Source organism: Culex quinquefasciatus, chromosome 3 (genome assembly GCF_015732765.1).
Source record: "Culex quinquefasciatus strain JHB chromosome 3, VPISU_Cqui_1.0_pri_paternal, whole genome shotgun sequence".
In the NCBI taxonomy this organism is placed as follows: Eukaryota; Metazoa; Arthropoda; class Insecta; order Diptera; family Culicidae; genus Culex; species Culex quinquefasciatus.
Genome location: NC_051863.1, coordinates 198,633,074 through 198,659,655, shown reverse-complemented (window position 1 = coordinate 198,659,655; position 26,582 = coordinate 198,633,074). Strand labels below are relative to the sequence as shown.

At 36.2% G+C, this 26,582-nt stretch overlaps 1 protein-coding gene across 9 annotated transcripts in view; it reads right to left on the bottom strand.

The window, feature by feature from the left end:
* The window catches only part of LOC6031081 (bromodomain-containing protein DDB_G0270170), a 121,394-nt gene that overhangs the window by 87,709 nt on the left and 7,103 nt on the right, over positions 1-26,582 (bottom strand). For 7 of the 9 annotated variants that reach the window (XM_038259019.1, XM_038259020.1, XM_038259021.1 and 4 more), the window contains exon 1: positions 7,137-7,154. The exons of 1 other annotated variant lie outside the window; for it this stretch is intronic. In XM_038259019.1, the coding sequence (XP_038114947.1) occupies positions 7,137-7,139 (3 nt within the window). In that variant the 5' untranslated portion in view covers positions 7,140-7,154. Of the gene's footprint in view, positions 1-7,136; positions 7,155-7,419; positions 7,440-26,582 lie in introns of those variants that run through there. One more of the 9 variants, XM_038259027.1, reaches the window with a different exon arrangement.

The window sequence follows — 26,582 nt, the reverse complement described above, 5'->3', positions numbered from 1 at the left end:
AACCTTGTTGTCTAATAGTTTTATTGAATCAGAGAGAGTCGAGCAAAAAAGAACCAGAATATTTCCTGTTTTGGGCTGGAATTGCTCAGTACTCATTTTGTGGAGGTTTTGACACTTTTTCTCAATATCTGGGCACCCTAGTGTTTAGACATGGATTGTGGTGAATTGGTGGGCAGTGCTGGCAGCATGTTTAATTTGTCGAAGTAATAAATAAGTTTTCTTTAAATTTTAATATGGAAAGAGTTTGAAAACAAACACCAAATCAGATAAAATATATCGCTTTAAAAATATATTTTTTAATATAAAAAAAAAATTGAAAAGGCAGCATTAGTCTTTTTTTGCATATAAATTACTGGCCGTAATGCAAGTTAATTTTGTCATGATCTGAGGTAACAAAGTTAAAAAAAGTTCTGTTCCTCCTCCAATCTGGCATCAATTTTCCACTTGCACTTGGCACCTTCCCTAACCCGTATAAGCTGGCCAACGTATAGCGTTACAATCCGGCCCAGGGTGGCTTTAGCCATCACACCTACCCTGTGGATCCAAGGATTACAGATTCAACCGTACTCCCTCTCCCTCTGTCCGTCCGCAAACTTTTCGCTCACCCATTCACTACACATGCCATCTTTTATTTATCATTTTACTCTTTTATGTTATCGCTTTTATAGTTATTGCTATTGTTATTGTCAAAGGCATTATCACAGAAATGATGTAGCACTGGAACTGGCACTTGTACGCAATTCTCTCTCTCTCTTTCTCTGTACGATACATTGTAGTGGCGCGAGTTCCGAAGCTTTATCAACAACGGTTCAAGAAAGAGCATGAGGCCTATGCTGGGCGCTGCCGCCTTGCATAGATAATGATGGCGCGCGGTAGCATAAGCGCGCAATTTGATCGAGATTGTGGAGTCAACGTGCGCCGCCAGGCCAACGGCAGCGTCCCAGGTGAGTGCGATTCGTACCAGAAGGTAATTATGTATTTATTAGCTTATTAATTTTCCAAGAGATTGGCATCTTTGTGCAGCAGCAGCCTGAAGCCCTCGGAAACGCAGAGAGTGGAGATCTAATCAACCAAGGGATCTGGCATGGAAATCTGCTGCTGTGAAGGCGATTGGATTTTCTTTCATTTTAATTTCCAAAGGCTCTGTAGTGGTGTTGGGGGGAATTAGTGGTCCAAGGATGGGAAGAAAGGCAATTCAATGCAGTGCTAATTGCATCCATTGTTTGCGCATTTGCAGTAAATTGAATTTTAAATTGACTAGTTCCATCTCGCTTTGGCTCTCCGAGGACGCATTGATGTTTCTTGTTCATGCATGTTGATTGAGCTGATTGAACTAATAGAGCCTGAGGAGCTTGTATTAAGAAAGATTATATTTGTTCGTTCGATTCTAGTATGGGCAGTCCAAGTAATCATGTGAGTGCTTAGGGATAATGATTTTCCATTAAATGACCAGGTGACCCTATTCAATTGAGCCATCTCTTTAAAACATTTTCATTGGGGTATTTTTACATTTTTTTCTTATCTCGTCAAAACTTATTTTGTCTACCAAATTTGATTTTCGAAAGTTTAGAATTGTATGAACCTGAAGGAAAAAAATGTCCACTACCTCTGAACATCGATACATCACAAAAATTCCATCGAATTAATGTCAGTCAGAGCAATTTTCACCTTCAACAATCACCACAAAGCCGGGTAGCGCAGCACTTCGCAAAAAAGCGCGACGAAAAAATACTGAAACAAATTTTCTCTTTATTGTTATCAAAACCGGGAAATCTTGGCCTTTCGTTTCGTTCCAGTATTTTTCACCTTTTGCCACCGGTGGTGGTCGGTTGGTTGGGTTACTGTGCACACCTTCCAATTGACTGCCCCCGGGGGTTGAAATAATAACAACAGCTCAATTCTGTTCCATTTCCTTATTTACATTTTAACCTCTTTTTTTCTCGCTGTCGACTTTTTTTTCACCTTGCAACCACTGCACAGTAAAATTCAGTGTAAATTTGAAAGATGTTTTTGTGATGATGTAAATTTACAAATTTTCAATGTAATTTTACATCATTTTTTATATATCAGTTTTACAACATTTTTATGTCAATTTACCATGATTTTTTTTACTGTGTAGTTGGTGTGACTTGGCGCCCTGCCCTGACGAACAAACTGCTAGAAAGTAAATTTGGACCATTTTGCTCCGCAGCAGTGTCTGGCTGGGAGGGACAGAAGAATTTTCCTTTCACCGTTGTTTTTGCTCTCTCTGTTTATTCATTTGGAGGGCGGAATTCTTATGGGCTCAATTTGGCAAAATACCCAATAGATTGGCGCCAATGAAAATGAAAGTTTTTTTTTTCTTTCTGGTTTCGAGTGAGACAAATCGACTGTTTTTTATTTTTAATGGATTGAGTCCCAATGTTGATACATTTTGATTGATCATAAAGTGACTTCAAAGTGATTTCCAAAATTATTTTCAAGGGCTGTTCATATCTCGATAGCAATTTACTCTAACAAACACCTACGCCCGAGGACAAAACTCAAAACAAACCTATTCTTTTTCATCAGTGATTCATTAAAAACGTAATAAACCCGGATGGCAGAATTTTCCGGCCCTTGGCTCGTTTCATTTGGTACAAACACACACACACAAGAGTGAGAGAAAGTCCTGAGTAGACAACAGCTAGGAAAAGTTTTCTTGCCCCTGGGGGAAAATGGGGTGACATCATAAACATGAAACGAATAGGGGTGGAACCTCAAACAAGGTGCCAAAAGAGGATTCCCAAAACAATATTGCCTCCAATAGGCAGTCGTCGACGGTGCCATCGGAGAACCTTCTTTCCATTCCTACGACAAAAGGTACGAAATTGTGTGTTCGTTTTGCAAATTTGTTGTCCCAGAGAAACCTTTGCTACTCTGATTGGTTGTCTTTCCGTTTGCTCCTCTCACAAATTCATAGCTTAAGGTGCCTCGTCAAAAATTCTATTTCGCACAATCAGGCAACCAACCCCCCCAATTAATTAGGCTCGGTTCGTCATCAAAAGGTTTTCCCAGCTCAAATTACCTGTCTCGGTGTTACTTCTGGGAGTGATAGCGATCGGATGAACCTGCCATCGTTTCAGAATCGTTCCCAGAATTGCAACACGCTCCGAATCGAGCTGTTCCTAGAATTGTAAACTGCTTAATCTATTTAATGCCTGAATAGCGCACCATCAGCATCTCATCATCATCCATTCAAAACCCGACGCCGGGGCTAGTACGGGCGAGAAGTGATAAATATACTAACCATGATTAGCTGATATTTTTCCCACCACCAAACCGTCCGTCGTTCTATGGAAAGAAAATTTTCTTTTCAAAATCTTCCAGCAAAAGAGAACACCACAAACCGAAATGATAGATGAGTGTTGGTATTAGATTTGTGAGGCTGCCAAGCAGGATGTGCTCGTCAAGATCTGCTGAACGCGCGCGAAAGTCCGCCACGATAGACTCACGACCCACGGAAGTGAACTGGCAGCTGGAGCAGCGGTCTATTTAACCGTTATCGCGGTTCACTTGCTCTCTCTCTCGCTTGCGGAAAAGTGTGAGGAAAATGCTGGAGGAAAAGCGAGGCGATTCTTGACAAAAGTACGGTCTATGATAAATGTTTGCCAGTTTATTTATATTTTACACGTTGCTTAGTACGTCGCAACTTGGTTCGTCGAAGTCTCGCGGTTGTCACTTGAGTACTTTATCCCAAAATGAAAATTAAGAGTTCGTTATGGTTGACCAGAACGGATTACATCTTAATATTAAACTTAACATGAGCGTGACTTAGCTTGAAACATTTTAAAAATGTACCAAAAGTTGCATAAAACATATTTTCAAACACAAATTTCATAAAGAGTAATGACAAAATTTATTTTTCTTTCTTGATTCGAGTATCCAAATTCCCATACAAACCTTTGGATAATCGAATTTCGAATAATTGGGGCTTTGGATAATAGAGTCTGGACTGAACTTATTTTACCTGAGCTGTGTTAGCCAACTTTAAACATTTGGAAACTATTTTGAATGTTGTTGTTTATTTTATAAACGTAACTTTAACCTAGAAAGGTTATTCATCACTTATTTTGAATGAAATGAAGATAAATAATATTATATAATAATAATATAATATTATTATATTATTATTAAATATCTACATTTGTTTTATGTGCAAACTTTGATTATCTAACCAATATTTGCCAAAAAATCTTCAGTGAAAAATGAGGGCTTTCCGACTATCTTTTAGCTTTGTAGAAAACATTGAGAGACAATGTCTTTTTTTCTCTCAAAATCAACATTTTTAGAGACTGTTTCACAAACTCAACACTAACAAACGATCCGCCTAATCGAAATTTTAGAATAGTAGTTTATGCAACAAGTTGCAAAAAGAGGATTTTTTCAGCACGAGTCGTACATTTATCCAACGAGGTTCACCGAGTTGGATAAATACGAAGAGTGCTGAAAAAATCAAGTTTTGCAACGAGTTCCATACAACATTTTTTGCAATTCCTAAAAACACCCATTGAGTGAAATTTTATGTCAAATTTTCATGTATTTTGTTAATAAATCCTTTGAATCAAAAACATGTTGAAAAGTGTTACTTTTCGAAACAAGTGCTGAAAAGTTCAACTTTTCAGCACCCATTTCAGTGCTGAAAAGTGTTACTTTTCAGCATTTATTTAGAAAAGTGTTGCTATTCGATTCTGTTATTTTTGGTACAGAAAAGTAGGCTATTTCGTCGTTCAAGAATGACAGGAAAAGTAAGTAGTTTCACGACGGAATTGCAAAAAAGTATTTTTCAATATAGAATTCAATTTTACATCTATTTTTTTTTTAGGAATTTGTTTGTGTGCAACACATTTCTGAAAACAATGCATTTTTTGAAAAAATAATAACATGGCAAAAAAAAATGCAAGTTTCTGCTCGAACCTAGGAGTCCGAAGGCTTGAATGGGGAGGGCAACCCAAAATTTAAAAAAAGTGATTAAAAGTTATTTAAAAAAAATCGGTACTATTTTTCTGAAAAGTCCTAACCAAATACTTTGCCCAAGATACCGAATCGATCAGATTTTTTTTTTCTCTAGATGCAGATTTTCAGTCCGTAAAACGGGGTGACTTTGATAGCCGGAGTATCATGGTTTTCTCAATGAACATGATTTTGAATCGGAAAACGGATTACATTTTTGGAATCTTCGGACAATTTTCCACTAGGAGAAGGTTGAATGAGCTTGTAAAAAAAAAAATACAAAAATCATTTACTAAAACTGATTTTTTGGAAAGTGGTCTCAACGTCAAAATTTTCAAAAACTGATAATGGTAATCGATTCTCCAGACAATTTTACATAAAATTCTCCATATTGACCATTGACCTATGTCTATTCCTTGTGAAGATACAGCGGTTTTAAAAATCAAAATGTTGAAAAAATAGGTTTTTTTGGTTTCTATATGACAGACTTAATTTTTCAGTCTCGTCATTATTTTTACCGGAAAGCTCGTCAAATTTCCCATAAGTTTGCCTTTGACAGCTTTTCAATTGATTGTATGGGCATACAGATATAAGCATAATAATTTTGACGTTTATACCACTTTTCAAAAAATCAGTTTTAGTAAATGATTTTTGTATTTTTTTAGGAAAGACATACCATCCTGCATTTTTGAACGAAAAAAAAAATCGTGACATCACCTTGAAATTTAACTTTTAAACATAAACTTTGAAAAATCTCATAGAATTGGCGTGTATTTTTCTTTCAGTGTATTTTTTTCAAAAAAGCTTGTCTAATTTCCTACAAGTTTGTCTTTGACCACTTTTTGATACGATGTAACGGCTTCGAGATACAGCAATATTTAATTTACAAAATACAAAAATATTAAAAACCCTTACGACCTTCTCAAATGTCATTATCTAGTGCAACTGGCTCCATATACACAAAAATGGCTAATATAGGCCTAGGATAACATGTCTGAAAAGTTTCATTGAAATCGGAGAGGGTCGGGTACAAATGTACCAGAAAAATTCCAGATTTGAGCTGGAATTGCTCATCAGCTACTTTAGTGATGGTACATTTAACGTGAACATCATAAATATGATTTCTACTAGAAAAACTATGACTATCAAAATCACCCCGGTATTTAAACTAAGAATTTTTAACGTATCTATTTTTCCAAAACCTATCCTGTTGGAAAATATTCCAAAAACAAATTGAAATCCTATCAAAGTCACCCCGGTTTACGGTATGTCTTTTTCCCCCACATTTGTATGGAGACTTGTATGAAAAAACTAATAATGAAAAATGGCTTATTGGAATATAAAAAATCGATGGATAAGGTTTCAGACAAATAAAAAAAATACAAAAATTAAAATCTGTGTTTTTAGAAATTCAAGTTTTTCTATTATTAAAAATGCAAATATCAATCAATTTATGTTTTTTTTCAGTTTTCACGACTTTCACTGATTTTTGGTCCCAAAATTCAAAATTGGTAGAAGATAAAAATGTCTCTCTTTGATAATTGGATAATGTGTTCTGAATAGTTTGCAATTGATTATAAAAGCTTTTTCAAAAAATATTTGAACAAGTTCTATTAAAAGTTCTGTACTAACTTAAGTTCACTTAAGTTTTGATCGTAGAAAATGTACACACAATGTTTCATTCAAACCAAAAATAAAAAAAAAAAGAAAAAAAATACACAATATAACTGTTGCCCAAGGTTTCAGAGAAGTGCCGATCTATCCTCTAACGATTTTTAAAAAACTGAGTTTGGTTTTGGATTGCCCAAATGCAACTTTATGCACCTTTGAAGGTAATAATCAAACTTAATAGCAAAAAATGTGAAATTTTACCAAACATTCAAACAACTTTACAGGCAAAAGATATTGATTGAAATAGCTTAGGCTGTAGAATAGGTTGAAGGTATTTTTTTGCTGATGAAATGTTATTTAATATAAAATCTACCTTTAGTTTTAATTGTTCTAAATTAAAAAAAAACAACACTCATGCGAATCAACCCAGGAAGAAATTGAGGCAAAACATCACGTTCACACAAATCCGAACAGCGAGAAACACAAAAGCAATTGTTAGTAAGGTAAGTTTCAATCAAACTCAACGACTGTTTGTTTGTCTAGAGACTATATACCATGATTCCAGTACGGGGAAGTGACTTGTTGTTTTCTCAGAGCTTCATTTATGGGATATTATCAAACCTACCCCCGTGGCACTCTGTTACGTGGATGCCTACCAGTACTCTAGTACTAGATGTGAGCCTCTTTTGTTATCAGCATACCGACACCTCTTACGGATACCACCACCACCACCACCTGTGCTACTACGCCTGTCAGAGTGTTCAGCATGACCAACGCTACGGCGAGCGGGATTGCTCTGGTATGACGCGGGCGGAACGTGTACTACATGATTATTACTTGTGCTTTTTTTTTGTTTCCTGCAAGTGAAGAAAGAGAAAAAGAATTGTTAGTCTCTTTATGGGAAAAATTCCAGCAATGATGGGGAGGTTTTTGTTCCAAGTTTTTCTCTTTGGGTTGGGAAATGCCAACATTTTTTCTTAGGTCTTTCAAACTAACCCTGTAACGGAGTCGGATAAGCGTTTCGGTGTTTTGTTGCACTGTGGGACGATTCGACTTTTTCTAAAAAGTCACTCGTCTTCAACGAGAGCTCACTGTGCGGCGTGGTTGGCGCCAGTCGTTTCTAGAGGCACTAGTCGCTAGCATCGGCATGCAATTTCTGGGGCCGTAAAGTGGTTCTATAATGACCATTGTAGCCACAGTGTAAAACAACATTTCACCGGGTGTTGCTCCGAGAGATTCGAACCAAGTGAGGGGCCTCTGCCGCTCTGGTCGACAACAAGCTCAACACCTTGTTCGTGTATGTGTGTGTGTGTGTGATGCTGCTTATCACACGTGTGTTTGTGCGTGTGTGCAGCTCTACAACGCAACCGTTTAGCTTAATAGGCTCGTGTCGGGGCCTTCCGCGTAAACCACATACACACACGTGTGTGTGTGTGTAAGTTTGCACGCGCACTTATCCCCCGGCCTGTTGAGAGATGGCTGGGAAATGCTGGGAAAAAAGTCACATCGTCATTGTTCAAGGAATGGCTGCGTTTAACATGATTTTTCCTTCTTGTAAACATGCCATTGTTGTGGTGCGGTTTGCCAAACAATAGAGTCGTTGAAAGTTTCATTTGTTTGCTGCTAAGTGTAGCAATGTACTCTCACAATGGGTAAAGCTAGAAATTCCAGCTGGTTTGTGCCTGCTTTGGGACCACTTTGTTTCAACAAATGGTGCTTCCGGCGTTTTTTTTCAGTGCTTAGAAGAACAGCTACTTAGTAGGTTAGTTTCTGGAAGCTAACTATAACGTCAAAGGGAATAAGTAAAAGTGAAGATTTTTATTAGACAATTCATTCGAATTTGATTTTTTTTTTCTCTAGCGATATTTTATATTTAAAAATCTTAAAGAAGAGTTCTTATTATATGAAAATAGGGTTAAGCATTCTGACTTCTTTGATGTAATTTTGTCATAGTCAAAGGATTTTTTAAAAGTTTTTTATGGTTTTTATCAAAATATTCTTTATTTTAACTCATGATAAGAATGCAGTACTATTTGTTTTGTTCAATGGCTTAGCAATTTAAAGTTAATGATGTAGGTTTTCAGCATCGTATGCAAAACATAAATTAATTTTTTTTTTGAAAGTGGACAAAAATAGCATTAAAATAGTAGTTTGTGCAACAAGTTGCAAAAAAGAAGATTTCTCCAGCACGAGTTCTACATTTAGCCAACGAGGTTTACCGAGTTGGATAATTACGACGAGTGCTGAAAAAATAAAGTTTTGAAAAGAGTTGCTTACAACATTTTTGCAAATCCGATAAACGTTTCTTGAATGGAGTTTTATGTCAAGCATTAATGTGTTAAATAAATTCATCGTACAAAACAAAAAAATATTGAAAAATGTTACTTGTTGATACTAATGTTAAAAAGTTCAACTTTTCAGCACCCATTTCAGTACTGAAAAGTATAACTTTTCAGCACTGCTATTGAAAGGGATTAATTTTCCATTCTGTTATTTTTGATAGGGAAAAGTAGGCAGTTTCGTTTCTCCACAAGGACAGGAAATGTTGACAGTTTTACAGCGGGATTGCAAAATAGTAGTTTGTGCAACAAGTTGCAAAAAGAGGATTTTTTTAGCACGAGTTGTACATTTATCCAACGAGGTTCACCGAGTTGGATAAATACGAAGAGTGCTGAAAAAATCAAGTTTTGCAACGAGTTCCATACAACATTTTTTGTAATTCCAAAAAACACACACTGAGTGAAATTTTATGTCAAATTTTCATGTATTTTGTCAATAAATCGTTTAAATCAAAAAAATGTTGAAAAGTGTTACTTTTCGAAACAAGTGCTGAAAAGTTCAACTTTTCAGCACCCATTTGAGTGCTGAAAAGTAGAACTTTTAAGCATTTATTTTGAAAAGTGTTGCTATTCGATTCTGTTATTTTTGGTACAGAAAAATAGGCTATTTCGTCGTTCAAGAATGACAGGAAAAGTAAGTAGTTTCACGACGGAATTGCAAAAATTTACATTTATATACAAAAATGGCATGTAAATATTGAAAAATCTGAATCTGAAGAAAACATTTTTGGATTGATTTGGTTTGTAAATTTATTTCCGGTAATCAACTTTGTTTTGCATCTTAAAGTGTATTATGAAATTTTGAGGGTCTTTTTTTAAAAATCATATTTTTTTATTTCTATGGTAGTTGATATTGCACCACCCTGGCGCGTTTCTAGTCCCCTTATCATATAAAAAATCAGGACAATAAAATTACGTGTTTTTTGTTTTTTTTTTTGTGATAAAAGTAAATTAAACAAATCGTTATTTTCTGTGTACCCATTTTTCCGAACAGTGTGTAATATTAATAACTATAACTGGTCGAAGACCATCCGATTTTTTATTCGGATAAAGATTTTCGAACATACTTACTTTGTATGACCAACCGGCAAATTTGTATGGAAATACTTATTATGCAAAATTGCGAGTCTTTTTCTCAATAATTTTTCATCCAAAGCTCAAAAGTAGACATAAACTGAAACATTCAATAAATGTGGTTTTCGGAAAATTCACTTTTTGTGATAAATAGTTAATGGGGTTTGTTTAAAGTACAAATTTCTAAATTGTTAATAAATTAAATAGAGATTACTTTAGTCAAGTCATAAAATATAAAAATTAAAATGTCAAGAATACGATTGATTTTAGGGAGCATTGCTCTTCTGTTATGAAATTAACTAACGTTGATTTATTTTTTTATTAACAGTTTTCCTTTTTTAAGGTTCATCGTTTCAACAGTCGCAACATTACACAAGCTTCCAATGACGCACAAAAACGATCCATAAAACAGCCTTTTGTCACCACGATGGCACAATTGCTTTTAACGAGCTCATCAACCCAGAAACAACTGTGGCAATGTCCACGAAGAGAGTTGAAAACTACAAACTACTAGAAACGACGCCCAAATTTATCCATCCGTGCAAACATGAATTAAATTAGCTTCATTCCACAAAACCCTCTTTATGGCTTTTGGATTATTAAAATTTGCACTCGAATTGGTCACGTGCAGAGTGTGACCACTGGAAATCCAGAGAGTCGGCAAAGCGCGCCATCCATAAATATTCCAAAAATAATTTCACTGACAAGTGTCCGCGTGCTTCAAAATGAAAACGCTCATTGCAGCAATGCAATATTTAGACATTATTTCAACTGGTGTCACGGGTTTTTTTTTTGTTGAGTCCATCACCTGCAAACGGCCGGATTCACTCCGGTGGCATCGTGAAAAATGTACGCCTTGACTTTTTAATTGAAGAAAATGCCACAAGTTGGACGCTGGACGGTGCCGGTTTTCGCGGGTGACAACGTGGCCAGAGCCCATAAATGGGTGGGAAATGGGAAAAATTAATTGTTTTTTCTTCTCGGCGTTATGAATTCCACGGTGAGTGGTTGAGAAGATTTTTGAGTGCAACAATCATAAAAATATGCTAAATATTTTTTCTTGTCGTTGATTTCAATTGTTATGCTTTCATCCTAAATATTAAGGATGAATTCTGAAACTCTTCTTGAAGAGTCGCTCATCGAGGTATTATTGCCTTAAATTGTTCAAAGTTTAAAAAAAAAACCGTCCTCAACGATGTCGTCCATGCTCCAGCTGAAACAATGGTGGATAAATTAAAATGAATATTAAATCAAAATTATGCTGAGCTTTGCGAGAACGTTTGAGAGCAGCCCGCTCATTCATTCGCTGTGGCAGCTCAAAAGCTAGAAGAGCACCCCCCACAAGCTTTTGGTGAAAGCACTAACCGAAAATAAAACAAAAAAAATCACATCGAGCAAACGAAGCATAGTTTTAATTTCTCGTACAAACTAATAGGATTGTCGGAAATTGTTTAAAAGCTAATTTGTCAAAACGGAGCAGAATCTGGCCAGGGGGACGCTTGCCGTGGGGACTCTTTTCCCACAAACGAAAGTGGCTTTTGCTGTTTGGTGTGTGCGGTATTGCGGTTGGCGGTTGGTAACGGGCTCTTTGAAAGTGTCATAAATCGATTACGATGAAATGATTGCGAGTGTTGCGAAAGCCATAAAGTTCGATAAAATCTACTAACGGGGTGTTGTTATGATGGCGGTTTTTGTTGGAACTATGCTTGTTTCCTCCTAGAAAATATGCCTATTTTGAAAACATTTGAATTTTCCTCATTTTAATTCTTAGGTTTGAATAACAGCTTCTCAAAAGTGCTTTAAACAAGAAATACGTTTGTGGAGTTTGTTTATTCCAAGCTCAAAACATTTCCTTGGCTAGCATCAACTCACCTCAAGTCAATAGTTACTTGCACCTGGAAAATCAATCATGCTCCGTGCCAACACACCTTGTGCCCACAATCAAGCAAACATTTGCACCTTCCAAATGAGAATATCCAAGAATCATTCGCTCCTACAGCCGGGCCCGATTTGTCCGGGGTAAAATTACATGCAACCTTATCTAAACATGATTTGGCCAACCGGACCTCTTTCGTTCGCACTGAAACCACAAATCAACGCTGCTGGTGGGTCAACAAGCCTCAACACACAGCAGCTTGTTTTATGGCCAACCTTCTTGAGCAAAAGGTTCAGCCTTATCGAGCCTTGCTTGCAGTTTGACATGCAATTTTGCATTCCCTTGGCCACGAGTCGATAACTCAAATTTCCATCAGTGAGAAAACAGATTAGTTCAAAATGGTTCACTTCTCGTCTCGTTTTTTTTCTCTTTCAGAAAATAAAACCAGCAAATCCAACCAAGTATCCTCACGTTCCCTACAGCATGTTTACATAAAAATGTGTGAACAAGGCTGGTTGATTCCAGTTTTTGCTCAGCTTCGGTTGCTCAACAAATAAGCAGGCAAAAAATAAAACAATTGGTATGCTCACGTTGGTTGGACCTTCTTTCCACAGCAAAAAAGCTGGTGTATTTTTTCCTAATTAAACGATGCTACGGCACAGGGATTTGGCCGTTCAGGACCAACGTAATAGGCAAGGGGTGTCCTTACTTAACCGTTTATGGTTGCATGTCCATGTGAAAAGTATTGCAACTCTCGAAACATCTTCATCCAGAGCACATTACGCATTCGTTGCAAGCACTTTAGGGCGATTCGTTGCACCGTAGTCCTGTTGAACCAACGCAACGTAACGAGGGAAAAAAAGATTCGTGCTCCCATATCTAATCCTCTCACGTTCCCCGTGTAAACATTGAGCTTGTTCCATGGATTTCTGGATCCTGGTGGCAAACGCAGCAAAAAAAAAAAGAGCCCCAACCCTACGGCTCGTGCACGCGGTAACCATTTAGTGGTCACCCGACGGTGGGTGACTGACTCTATAGACAGGACAGGCACCAGAGAGTTCGTAACCAGGTAGCACTGCCTGAGTAACGGAGTAAAAAAACAAACATACATGCACTCATCAGACTCTCTGCAAGCAATAATCACATATGGATGAGATCTCGGGCTGTAAGAATAAAAGGAACGATAAAATAAAGCTAGTTATCATTCATAACCGGGCAAGCATAAAGGGATATCGTGAAAGAGGCAGCGCGGTTGCAATCTTTTCACAACTGTTGGCGCAACTTCTCTTTCAGCTGGTTTGTTCGGTGTGAGAAATACAGTCTAGACGCGATTTTTCGGAGATTCAACTATCCGAAACGCAATTAGGCTTCATCCATAAAGTACGTCACGCTAAAATCAGCCAAAATTCCCTCTCCCCATCCCCTTTTTTGTTACGCTTTCCCTATACTTATAACACGCAATGTCACACTTTCTCGTAGCAGGGATTGTTTTTTACTTCGCATCAATCTGGATGTTAGAATTTGAGCTCAGCGGTTAATTATACGAAGATTCGATTATCCAAAGTTGATTTTTCGCGAAGATATCGTATTATCTAGTTTGGACTGTATGAATCTAATGACAAATGAGGCAAATGAATGAATGAATTTCTTTTATATTTATTCTTCGGTATTCACTCATTTTACAGTATTCAGCAAGAAATGATCTGAATGTTGTTGAACAGTTCTTAAAGTTATAATTGAACATGATTTTGGACATGATTGAGGTCCGAAAAAGTTCAAAAAATTGCAACACAGTCTAAAGCTGAGCAATTTTCTCGAGAATGAACAAACTCTTTGAAAATCTAATTAGGGTTTTTTTTTATTTTATTGAAACTATGTGTGTACATTTTCTATGACCAAAGAAGTCAAAAATTAGCCCAACATTATGCAAAATTCCAATTTTTTCTAAACCCCTCCCTCTAAGCCCTTGAAGTTTGAAACAACGTGGACACTTTTTTGACATCTCAATTCACGTGCGTTGTAGCTTACCTACCTGCACCTTCTATGTTGCTTCTTTGCGCTTGGAATTCTTGATTAAAATAGAATAATTACACTAAAAAAACATTTTTACAATTGGACTTTTCATGCAAAACAAATGAGCAAAATTACCATTTTTGAAAATTCTCATTTTTGGACATGATTATATGATAAAAATGCCAACTTATGAACTACAGTCATCAGGGGTGACATTGGGTCCGGGGGGAAGGATTGGGTCAAACAAAAATATCGAAATTTGTATGACTCACTCTTACTTCCCAGACCCAATGTCACCCCTGATGACGGTACGGCACAAGCTGGTCAAATTTAACTTGGCAGATGAAATGGTCAAGCTTGGTTATGACTTCAACAAGAGGTCACAAAAAATAATTTAAGTAGGATTTGAGCAATTCTCTACGAAATCGGTCTTTTTTCTTCAATTTTAATTTTTGTATTTTTTAATCCGACTGAAACTTTTTTGGTGCCTTCGGTATGCCCAAAGAAGCCATTTTGCATCATTAGTTTGTCCATATAATTTTTCATACAAATTTGGCAGCTGTCCATACAAAAATGATGTATGAAAATTCAAAAATCTGTATCTTTTGAAGGAATTTTTTGATCGATTTGGTGTCTTCGGCAAAGTTGTAGGTATGGATACGGACTACACTAGAAAAAATAATACACGGTAAAAAAATTTGGTGATTTTTTATTTAACTTTATCACTAAAACTTGATTTACAAAAAACACTATTTTTAATTTTTTTATTTTTGATATGTTTTAGAGGACATAAAATGCCAACTTTTCAGAAATTTCCAGGTTGTGCAAAAATCATTGACCGAGTTATGATTTTTGAATCAATACTGATTTTTCAAAAATCGAAATTTTGGTCGTAAAATTTTCAACTTCATTTTTCGATGTAAAATCAAATTTGCAATCAAAAGTACTTTAGTGAAATTTTGATAAAGTGCACCGTTTTCAAGTTATAGCCATATTTAAGTGACTTTTTGAAAATAGTCGCAGTTTTTATTTTTAAAATTAGTGCACATGTTTGCCCAGTTTTGAAAAAATATTTTTGAAAAGCTGAGAAAATTCTCTATATTTTGCTTATGCGGACTTTGTTGATACGACCTTTAGTTGCTGAGATATTGCAATGCAAAGGTTTAAAAACAGGAAAATTGATGTTTTCTAAGTTTCACCCAAACAACCCACCATTTTCTATCGTCAATATCTCAGCAACTAATGGTCCGATTTTCAATGTTAATATATGAAACAATTGTGAAATTTTCCGATCTTTTCGAAAAAAATATTTTCAAAATTTTCAAATCAAGACTAACATTTTAAAAGGGCGTAATATTGAATGTTTGGCCTTTTTGAAATGTTAGTCTTGATTTGAAAATTTTGAAAATATTTTTTTCGAAAAGATCGGAAAATTTCACAAATGTTTCATATATTAACATTGAAAATCGGACCATTAGTTGCTAAGATATTGACGATAGAAAATGGTGGGTTGTTTGGGTGAGACTTAGAAATCATCAATTTTCCTGTTTTTAAACCTTTGCATTGCAATATCTCAGCAACTTAAGGTCGTATCAACAAAGTCCGAATAAGCAAAATATAGAGAATTTTCTCAGCTTTTCAAAAATATTTTTTTCAAAACTGGCCAAACATGTGCACTAATTTTAAAAAATGAAAAACTGCGACTATTTTCAAAAAAGTCACTTAAATATGGCTATAACTTGAAAACGGTGCACTTTATCAAAATTTCACTAAAGTACTTTTGATTGCAAATTTAATTTTACATCGAAAATGAAGTTGAAAAATTTTACGACAAAATTTCGATTTTTGAAAAATCAGTATTGATTAAAAATTCATAACTCGGTCAATGATTTTTGCACAACCTGGAAATTTCTGAAAAGTTGGCATTTTATGTCCTCTAAAACATATCAAAATAAAAAAATAAAAATAGTGTTTTTTGTAAATCAAGTTTTAGTGACAAAAGTTAAATAAAAAATCACCAAATTTTTTTACCGTGTATTATTTTTTCCAGTGTAGTCCGTATCCATACCTACAACTTTGCCGAAGACACCAAATCGATCAAAAATTCCTTCAAAAGATACAGATTTTTGAATTTTCATACATCATTTTTGTATGGACAGCTGCCAAATTTGTATGGAAAATTATATGGACAAACTAATGATGCAAAATGGCTTCTTTGGGCATACCGAAGGCACCAAAAAAGTTTCAGTCGGATTAAAAAATACAAAAAAAATCGAATGACCGAAATCCTAGAGAACTGCTCATTTAACTTGTAAACGAAAAATGAAATTTTTCATCATTTAAAGCATATTAAAAATTTAGAATTAAAAAAAAAAGTTAATTTGCGCATTTATGTTTATGTTAAAAGTCCAATTAAAAAAGAGTTATTTTGTTTAAGCATAACTATTTTTTAAAGTTCCTACATTATTTACTGCTTTGTTGTATACACTAAATCGATCAGAGAATCTGTTCTCATGATGCAAATTGATTTCAAAAATTGCATGAGGATTGTATGGACGACCATATTTTGCAAAATGCCTTTTTTAGACCTAGGAACCTAAGACCGATAGAGAAAGTTTCATCCAAATAAAAAAAAAAATGCAAAGAAATAATCGGTGACCGGATTCTCAGAGCTATAAAAAGTTATTAAATTTGGACAGAAATAACATTTTGACGTTTATTGATTAATGGTGATTTGATATACCATTGTGATCATATACTAGGGTGGTTCAAGTACAACTACTAGCTTCAATTGAAAGGCTGAATTGTTTGGTTTTTACCTAAAAATTACCTCAATTTGAACAAATGTAAACATCCTTTTAGGTACCCGGTATAGTCCACAAGAGCTTCAATAGAGCAGATCTTAAAATTTCACAAAGTCACAAAAAAATCAGAGCTGATTCTGCCAGAATTCTTGAAGCATTTCTAGCTTCATTAAAATTTGCCAGAATCTTGCTAGAAAGCCGTGACTTGGATCCACATCCTAAAAAACAGATTATCATTTCGTGAAAATGTGTAGATTGTTCACTTGTGGTATTTTTCAAAGCGAGGGGTACGACATGAAACTTGTTTTGGTTTTGATTTCCACGTTATTGCATTAAAGAATTTCTTTGATTAATTTATTTTGAAAAATTGTCTTGCGATTAATGACAGCTTTTTTTTAAATTAATCCACCTATATTGTGCATATATTTTGTTTCAAGAACTCGATTTTCGTTCCCCTCGGTTATAACAGTTTATTAAAATGTTGCTCCAGCATTGTGGATATTTTGAGTGAGGATGGGTAGGATTAATCTCTAGCACGAAAAATGATAACAATGTAATCAGCAGGATAAGCCGAGTTGTTACCATAGAAAATCATTGCCTAAAGTTGTTGAAAAGTGATACATAAAATTTGTTTTAAACAATGCCAGACGGATTTTCCGGGAAAAGGGCTCTTTATTTTCGATTTGAAACTGTTTCCCCACTTTACTTTTGTGTACATACAATTTGTACTCATTTTAATCTGATTTTAATTTAATGCTCGTTACCGCCAAAACGAGATCCACTTGCCTGCTAACGAACCAACCAACGCCGACAACTTTTGCTCTGTGATGCAGTGCCGAGTTGCTGGTAAAAGTGCTTTTGATTTTTGCAGGGCTCCAATGAATTCAACCTGAGCGTTAAATGTACCCCGGTTTTTTTTGCTGCGTAACTTGGTTCGCAAACAAAAGTGCCGTAATAAATCACGATAATTGTAATTTTAACTCAATTTCAAGCCTTCCAAATGGTTTATTGTTTTCCTTTCAGGTGGAGGCGCCGCAATGGCGCAAAAATACGCGGCGAGTTCCGATGGAGGTGATGAATGTAACAGTTTGAAATGGGTTTCAATTGATATTCAATTGGTTTTAACAGGGGAATTTAAACTGGGAATACCGTTGTTGATTCGTTGATTTTATTGGACATGTGACTGAAATTGATGTTTCAAATTAAAGGCTTCACAGTATCATTCTTTTTTATGGAATTTAAGAGGATGTATTTTTTTAAATTCAAGTTTACAGTGATAAATATTATATACAGCAATCAATCCTTTTTAAAGTTTTGCCCTGTGTTCTTCATTTAGAATAAAAGGTAACAAATTGTTTAACTCGACACAGTTATTATCGTTTAAAATTAATGTATTCTTGTAATTCCTCCCAACACTTTCTTTTGGCTAACCAGATTCAATTAACACCCTGAATCCCAAATTTAGTGAAACCCATTTCTCAGTTATCCAACCCGGTAAAAGAGCAACCGTCTTCCCACGAAAACAAAACTATAGAAAAAAAAGAACCCAAACCAGAGACAAGTGGCTTTGTTTGGGTCTGCCGGCAAAAAGTGACCACAAATATCCGACCCAAAACCCACAATAATTACGGACTTCCTCAAGTTTACCGGCTTGGTTTGACTGTCGGGGCATCAGACGACGACGACGACGGCTAGGTGTTGATTTGACGACTAAATTAAGAACCCCGAGCTCGTCTCGTTGGAGAGAGAAAAAAAAACGGGAAGAAATTCTTCACACCATTCCGCAAATTGACGAAGAGACCCGTTTGTTATGGCAGAAAAATGGAAGGCAAAAAAACCGACTTTCGGAATCCAATTAATCACACCGATCATCCACGTGGCCTCCACGCGCTCGGTGGACAGGTCCGTCCACCGGCGGTGAACATTGAACAGATTTTAATTACCTCGGCTCTGTGTGGTGCACTCTGCTCGAGCCGGGAAGGTGTTTGCCGGCTGCTTCCGGGCAATTTTCGGTGACGATGAGCCAAGTGAGTCCCCTGAGGGGGAGGGGGCGCCTCCAACGGAATTTCCATCAGCACTAGAGGGGAGAGCCTCAAGGTGTACTACCTGCCCACAATCCGTTATAGCTTGGTGTCTCTTGCGCTGCCGATTCGCTCTCTTTTGACAGTAGATTTCATCGATGATCGGTATCCCGAATTTACGGGAGACTTGCTTTTCAAAGTTTTGTCAGTTTTGGAGAACTTTTACGCAACGTTACAAGCTTTGTAATTGGACAATCGAAATTAGTGTCAAATAGGGTGACAATAAAAAATGAAAATTTTGGAAAATCTTAAGAGATAAGGGTATGAGGATCTCATTATATCGTTGAAGGTTGTATGGAAAAACGCAAAAATGTATGGGGAAAAGCAAAAAAAAAAAAAAATAAATAAATTACACCAGAAAGTGACGTTAAACGTGTCGGACCATTGTCAAGTGTGGTTCTTAAGTAAAATTGTATGACAAACAACTTTGTCCAAGACGACAAAATGGTTCGAGATAGTTAAGACGAGATATTTTCAATTTAAAGAAGACGTTTTTGCTTGAAACCTTAAACGATTTCGCTAAAAAAATTTACAGTTACTTATTTTTGCCCAAGGAATCGAATTAAGGGGTTTCCCTAAGTCGATTTTTTTGATTGCCACCCTAGTGTTAAATCAATGTGGCTATGGATATCAATAATGTTTGTTGCTTTTAAAAATTTGCTCATGTACATTACATGAATTTAAGTGATATATAATTTCAAACAATCGAGAGATCTGCTGGAAAAAATTCCAAAAATAGCTGGAAATTTAATGTAAAATAAAGATTACTGAAGATTTCGCTTGATTTAAAAATTTCCTGGAGTCTTATAATTTTAGGTAATTTGGCGAATGCATGAATTTTGTTTCAAATTTATCTTTTATTGGATCATGAATTTTGTAAACGCACACGAAGTTGAAACGAATGAATGCTGAGCTCGATACTCAAGCAGTCACGCAACAAGAAGGCTATTTTTCTTTCTTTCTTTTGTTCTCTCTTTCTTGCTTGTATGGTGGTGAGTGGTAACAGCAACCATTGGATAGCGTTCAAGGAGAAGGTGATCGGATGTTCGGTAGAATTCACAAGTATGAGCTCTGCGCGAATGAGAGTCAAATGGCTGTGTGATTGAATTTGCGATGTGCTCATTTGTTTGTGTGTGAAAAATCGAAAACAGAATGTCAAAGTCAGGTTGACGAAGAGAAGGCGAGCGTAGCGCTCAGTCGCTATTCAGTGTTTTGTAAAGTTAGTTACATATATGTGAATCGACAAAAATGGAATGGAATGTCAAGATCACTTCAAAATCTAAAAAAACGTAAATTGTTGATACCCCAGCTTTCCGTAAAAATGTTCATCGTTAGCAACAAGTGCTCCGCTGTTTGAGTTGTCTTTTTACGGTAACTAATCGAAATAACTCTGCTCGCGTTTTCCCCTAACCCCGTCGATCGTAAAGGCCAACCTAAGCCTAGTTACTACAAACTGGTTCGACTTCCTCGACCGCAGGGCAGGCCCGCCTTTCGAATGCCAAGTGCCCGCAGCCGCCGCAAGATTCGCTGGGTTGGCCATAAAACTTTTACCAACATGATCTTCATTATTTTTCCCTCATTGTGCTGCTGCTGCTGTTGCATTCAAGTTTTGCCGCCGCGACCGTTTATTGGCTGGCTGGCGGGAAATTTATGGCCATTTGCATCTCGTTAAACGGACGAAATTCGCTTAATTTGAAGGAAAATAGCAGTAGCAAATAGCAACAACCTTTCGAACGATTGACGAACTGTGGCAGAGCTTTGAGCGCAGGTTGTACCGAGGAGGGAAGCGGGGTAAATGCGGCAAAACGTGCTTGGAATGTAGAGTTCCATTGAATGATAGTTTTTTTTTCTTCTTTTAATGGCCAATTAGTGAAAGGGTAGAGAAAATAGATTTCGACTTGATTTTCCCGGTGACGTTGGGGCTTCAATGTCTTCAATGATTTGATAGCTTAGATGAGTCATTTCATTGCTCTGAATCAGAGCAAGTTTCAATTGCGGAGGAACTTATTTTGCATTCCACTTTCATAGAGGCTCTCAGAAATGTTCATCTGAAACTTCTCAGATTTTTAGTTCGAGATTAAAAAAAAAAATATCAAATACAAACCTAAAATAACAAAATACAAATTGATTATCGCCAATAAACCTGTTCAAAGTCAGTCAGCAGTTTAAATCCACAGATCAATCCAATCGATTTGTGGCGTATCAATTTCCAAGCGCGCACAAGCACAACCACAGTGAGTGTGATTGAGCCAAGAAAATTGCAGCTAATTGGAGAAAACTGCCAACACTGACTGCTAGCTACGGCGTCGAAAGGCTCGTTTGGATTTAGGTTGAAGCGATTTGACGCTTGTTTGCTGCCGAGCCGCCAATTTGACGACCTGTTCCGAATCGGAACTGATCCGTGGACGAGGCCACGGTGATTTATCGTTTAAATTGAGCCAGTTCCACGATTTGGCTGTCCATAGTTTCGAGGTCTTTGGGATTGATTCTGGGGAAAGTGGCATTATACGAATTGGTTTAATTAAGTTGAAAACAATTCCATGAAAGATTGGAAAAGTTAAATAGAAACTTTTCAGAAATGTTTTAAGGAGAATACTCGACAGTGAATACCTAATGAAGTTTTCCCAGATGCAAATTATATACCTCGCTTGAAAAATAATTGCTTGAAACCATGTTATGCAAAGCGCGAATCTTTCCGTACGGCATATTCACCTTTGATTGCGATGGAAGCGCAAAAATTTTAATATACTAATTGTTTGCCCCACAGTCGTGTGTAACTTTTTGGCACAAATTTTGCGTCACATTCACACAAAGTGCTTATCTACCTTTTTCCAGGGGTGAGACTCTTATCAGCGCCCGCACTCAGTTTCAAAGGCGCAAAAAAGACGCCACTATAGTAACTTGGCAGCTTACTAATGGGAAATTATTTTATATTTTAACCCACTAACAAAGCACGGCGCTGTTGTCTTATCTAAAGCGTCATATTTATTTACATTTTAATCACCCTTGTCACACTAAACAGACACTAGCGATGCTACGAAAAGTGCCCGTGGCTCTGAGAATCTCTCTTTTCATAACCTTGGGAAAGATGATATTCCCGCGCACCAAGCCTATCAAAATCGGGTAAAAGTAAAGTCCGTCATAACAAGCCACTAATCACTATTCTATGATCAGCGGCTGACTCACCGACCAGCACCACAAATTAGCCATTGTTTTCGATAGAGTTGGGGCGGTACAGAATGAAAATGGAAAGCGTGCGAAACTTTCTGCCTCGTCGGTTGATGGACTGGACAGGCATCCGTCACAACAAAAGCTCAAATTTAAAAGTTTTCATTAGCCCAGTTTTGCGCACATGTGAAGACCCGCCGCTGGGATGGGCACGTGCTCGATTGCGTTGTGAAATGAGTGTTGAGGCGTTTAACAGAAAACTGTGGGTGGAAGTGTTTATACTGAAGTATTTTTAATATTTATTTTGCTGATTGATTGTACAGCTGCAGTATTAAACTAATAACCTGGTCTAGAGATTTTTCACACAATTAAATTACAGATAAAAAATATTTCTTTTAGAAACTCATGAAGAATTTGACGTTTCTGGAATTGACGAGACATTTTTCAGCAATTCTCCACGAATAAAAAGTTGTCCGATCGGGCCCAAAATTGGTCTGGTCATTTTCGGCGATTTTCACCAAAATCTGATTTTTTGAATATCATAACTTCGCTCATTTTTAACCGATTTTAGCTCTGTTGGACGCAAGTGAAAGGTGATTGGATTTGTACAGACAAATAGTTTGGAGTTTCAAAAATCTAGCCATACATTTAAGAGCCTTTGTCCGATCGTATAATTCAAGATAATTCGTAACGGATTATTTACATTTATTTTGGTTCTTTTATAATGCTATGGATGAGGTTGAAGGTTTGAAAATATTTTGAATCGGATGATTTGTGACTATCATAAAGATTTTCTTTTTGACATTGAAAATTTGACCGATAGTTGCCGAGTTATCGTCAGTTAAAAATGAAGGATTATTGGAAAATATTAAGAAAACAGAACTATCTCAATTTTAATTCCTTGAAATGCTATATCGTAGCAATTTTTAATCGGATTTCCAAAGTCATAAAATTACAAAAAAAGTTTCTTAATCCACCATTAATTATTAACTTACTCCATTAGGTGGTTGGTACCTTCCTCATATTTACAAAGTAATAATGAAAATAAGTTTATGAAAAAATATTTACCTGATACAGACTTTTCCAGAACACATGCAGACTCTCATTTGAAGCAATGTGGCAACCGGGCGTTCCGCATCTGGTGCTACTCTCGCACGTAAACAAAAAGACCCGGCCTTTTGAAGTAAATCAAAAAATCGCCCTTTTTTGTATCTACAAAAATCTTTTTCTTGGCATAACTTTTTAAATACTTTAATAAACAGAAAAAATTTTAATAGGGTCTTATGGGACCCCAAAACGATTCGAATGAGGCTGACCCGGCCAAAATCGGTTCAGCCAGTTTTGAGAAAATCGTGTGGAAAAAAAATCATGTCTACACACATCCCCACAGACATTTGTCCAGAATTTGATTCTGAGTCGATATGAAGGTATATATAGAAGGTATGTTTAAGAAATTCAATTTTCGAGTGATTTTATAGCCTTGTCTCAGTGAGGTGAGGAAGGCAAATACTAAAAATTTTCAATCATTAACAATCCATCAAATGACTTTCTCGAAAACGGTGCATTTTGCTGACAAGAAAATTAATTAAATTTGATTGAAAAAAAAAACCATAAAGTTGAAAACTGTTTTTAAAATATCAATTTCAAATATTTTAAAAAATCGTGATTATTTCTAAAATTTATATCTCCGTTAATTTTTTTTTGTTCATACCTCTGTATGCCTCAACGATGCAAAAAAAAATAGCAAATGAGTATTTTCTCCCCATCATCACCTACATCACCTAACTTTTCTAAAGACATCTCTATCAGAAAATTTTCAATGATTTTCAAATATTTACAATCCATTTTGGTATGAACAGTTGTCAAATTGTACGGAGACTTGTATGAGCGAAATAATGATGTAAAATAACTCCCAAAAAGATTCAGCCAAAGAAAAGAAATAAATTTAATCCTTTTCCGGATTTCGCAGAGGATATCAAAAAATTATTCGGGTTTTGTAATAATAACGCTCAAATGCCACATTAAATGAAAAAAAAACATGCTTGTGTGATATTTTGATGATGTTAAAAACTCAACCTTTAGTGATTCGTTTTTTTTCGTTTGCCATATTTTTATTTCTACATTTTTTGATTATTATTGTTTTTTTTTTTTTGATATTTTGATTATTTAGACAGTTTGAAATGTGATATTTTCACATTATAGCATTCTGCTTTTATGACATTTTTACAATTTGTCATTTTAATGTTTAGACTTTTGTATTATTTTAAAATTCTGAATTTTTGATATTTTGAAATTCTTGGTATTTCATCAAATGGCATTGCGACAGTTTGATATTTTATTATTTTGACATTTGGACATTTTAGCGTTGTGGTATTTTTACCATTATGACATTTAAAAGTTCTGATATTTTGAAATATCATCAGTATGACGTTATTACATTTTTAATTTGCCCTTGCCACATTAAAATTTTCATGAAATTGTCCACAAAGGTCTCATTAGTGTTTCCGCTGTCCTCTGTTTTTTTAAAAAGAGACGTTGCAAGCTTGCAAGTTTAGTTGAAAATTGGATTACCTACAAAATAGTTTTTTCCTAAATTATTGAACTACGTTTTCAACATTTTCAAAAGATTCAACGCACTTTAATTCTAGAATGTTCTCTGCTTGCTGTAAGCAAACAATCTTTCGAGTTTAATAATTGATTTAAGTCGCATATAATTTATTTTATTGGTCGACGTCTAGTTTCACCAAAACGAATTTAACGTCCGTTTTACTTAAATCTGGATGGCCCAATGTAATCTACTGGACCCAATGTCACACGAGCCGACGATACCTCAAAACATTTCTGGAGGCGTGGATGGATCAATCAATCGAGTTTTCAATTTTTAAAATTGATTTGTTTTATATAATTGATTTCCTTTGGTCTCACCCGCCCAACAAACGATACGAACCCCTTCAGTAGTACTGGCAACCCCATATTTGAGTTGTCAATTATCACTCAACAATGTAGCGGAATCGCTGAACAAAAAAAAAATGCGATACGCCTGACGGCATATTTGGACACCGGATTATGTCATAGCTAAGCGGTAAACATTCAAACAACTTTGAAAACCTGTTTTTTTTTCAATGCCACTGTCACCTCGGTTCGATATATCTACAGCGATGATGGGGGGTTTGTGGTCGGTGAAAGGTTCCTGGCACTTCCTGGAAACGCTCTCTCTCTCACGGTGTGTTTATAGTAGCGTTATTATCTATTCAATGGACAGCACAAAAGGCAACCTTCGGAATCGATTACTTTGGAGAGGCAGTTTAACGGTTTCGTATTGTTATTGTTGTTACATTTCATGGTACAACTCATGACAAATACTTGTCAGGATATTTAAAAAAATATTATGTTTCAGCAACATCCTTTGCAAAATGATGAACTTCAGAGAATGTGGGGGTTACATTGTGATGCACACCAACGCAGCGCCTCGTCGCCATCGTGCTGACTTGTCGTACGTGCATTTTGGGCCAAATAGAGTTAAGAACGCCATATTGTGCAGCTCACAATTCCTCACCTTTTGACCTTCACAGATCCCTAAAATTCGATTTCAATCCTGAGATATTCAACAAAATCTGAAAAAATCGGTGCATTTTTGTCACTTTTCATATGAAAGTAGTTTCAATCTTGGGATTTCAGGTCTGAACGCGTTTGACGTACGTACAAGTTAGACTACCGTAAACATTTGTAATTATAACTCGGGACTCCTGCAACCAATTTCAACCAAACTTCGTTTTTGTTTATTCAAAGTCAAACATTAAAAGGCGATTTTCTCGGAACGTCGAAATGGCGGGTGTGACAAGATAGCACGACGACGTCGACCTTCTGTCAACTTGACAGAGATTGGTTTCATTGGATACAATGAGAATCACTGAATAATAATGTTTCAATAGAGAAAAATAGTATTTTAAATTGAAGAGCATTGTTGTTTTCGGACGTGGGATGTGGGTATTCGATTCTTTTATCACAACAAAGTACATATTAAATGCTGATTGAAGAGATTTAAAAATAGAGCTTCTCTCCGTCATACTGATTATTTTTATGATTTGTTGCAATAGTTGGGTTATTAAAAATTACCACAACTGGCAACACAACCAAAAGTTGCATCTGACAGGAAATTCCCGAACCAAAGTTTATTTCCACGCTGCCCAAAACGAAAATTCCGGACCACGTGCATTTACACCACTCACGTGGTCGGTGGTGTGGGCGAAAACCACAGTGTGACAAAAATGTTACATTTATTTTGCAGAAAAGTTGTTCTACCGTTCTGATTTTATACATTTTTTTTTGTTCAACAACCATCAGCGCTGGCGACACGGACATTGAGGGAATGTAATTTTGGTTGGTTTTCCAGCTCATATGCTGCAACACGAGAGTGTGGTAAAAATAATCATCAGAGCTGAGTGCTTCAGGGCTGTGCATTAAAACACGCATGCATCCAGAAAAACACACGTTTTCACAGACACGTGGTTTTTGGATAGACCGCCCCGCTGCCTCCCCCTTACTCTTGCTCTTTTCATTTTTGCTGGCGGCGGATATGCATTGGTTGGTTGGTCGGTTGGTTTTTGATTTAGCCGCAACCGCCGCCGGCCGGTGTTGGGTTTGA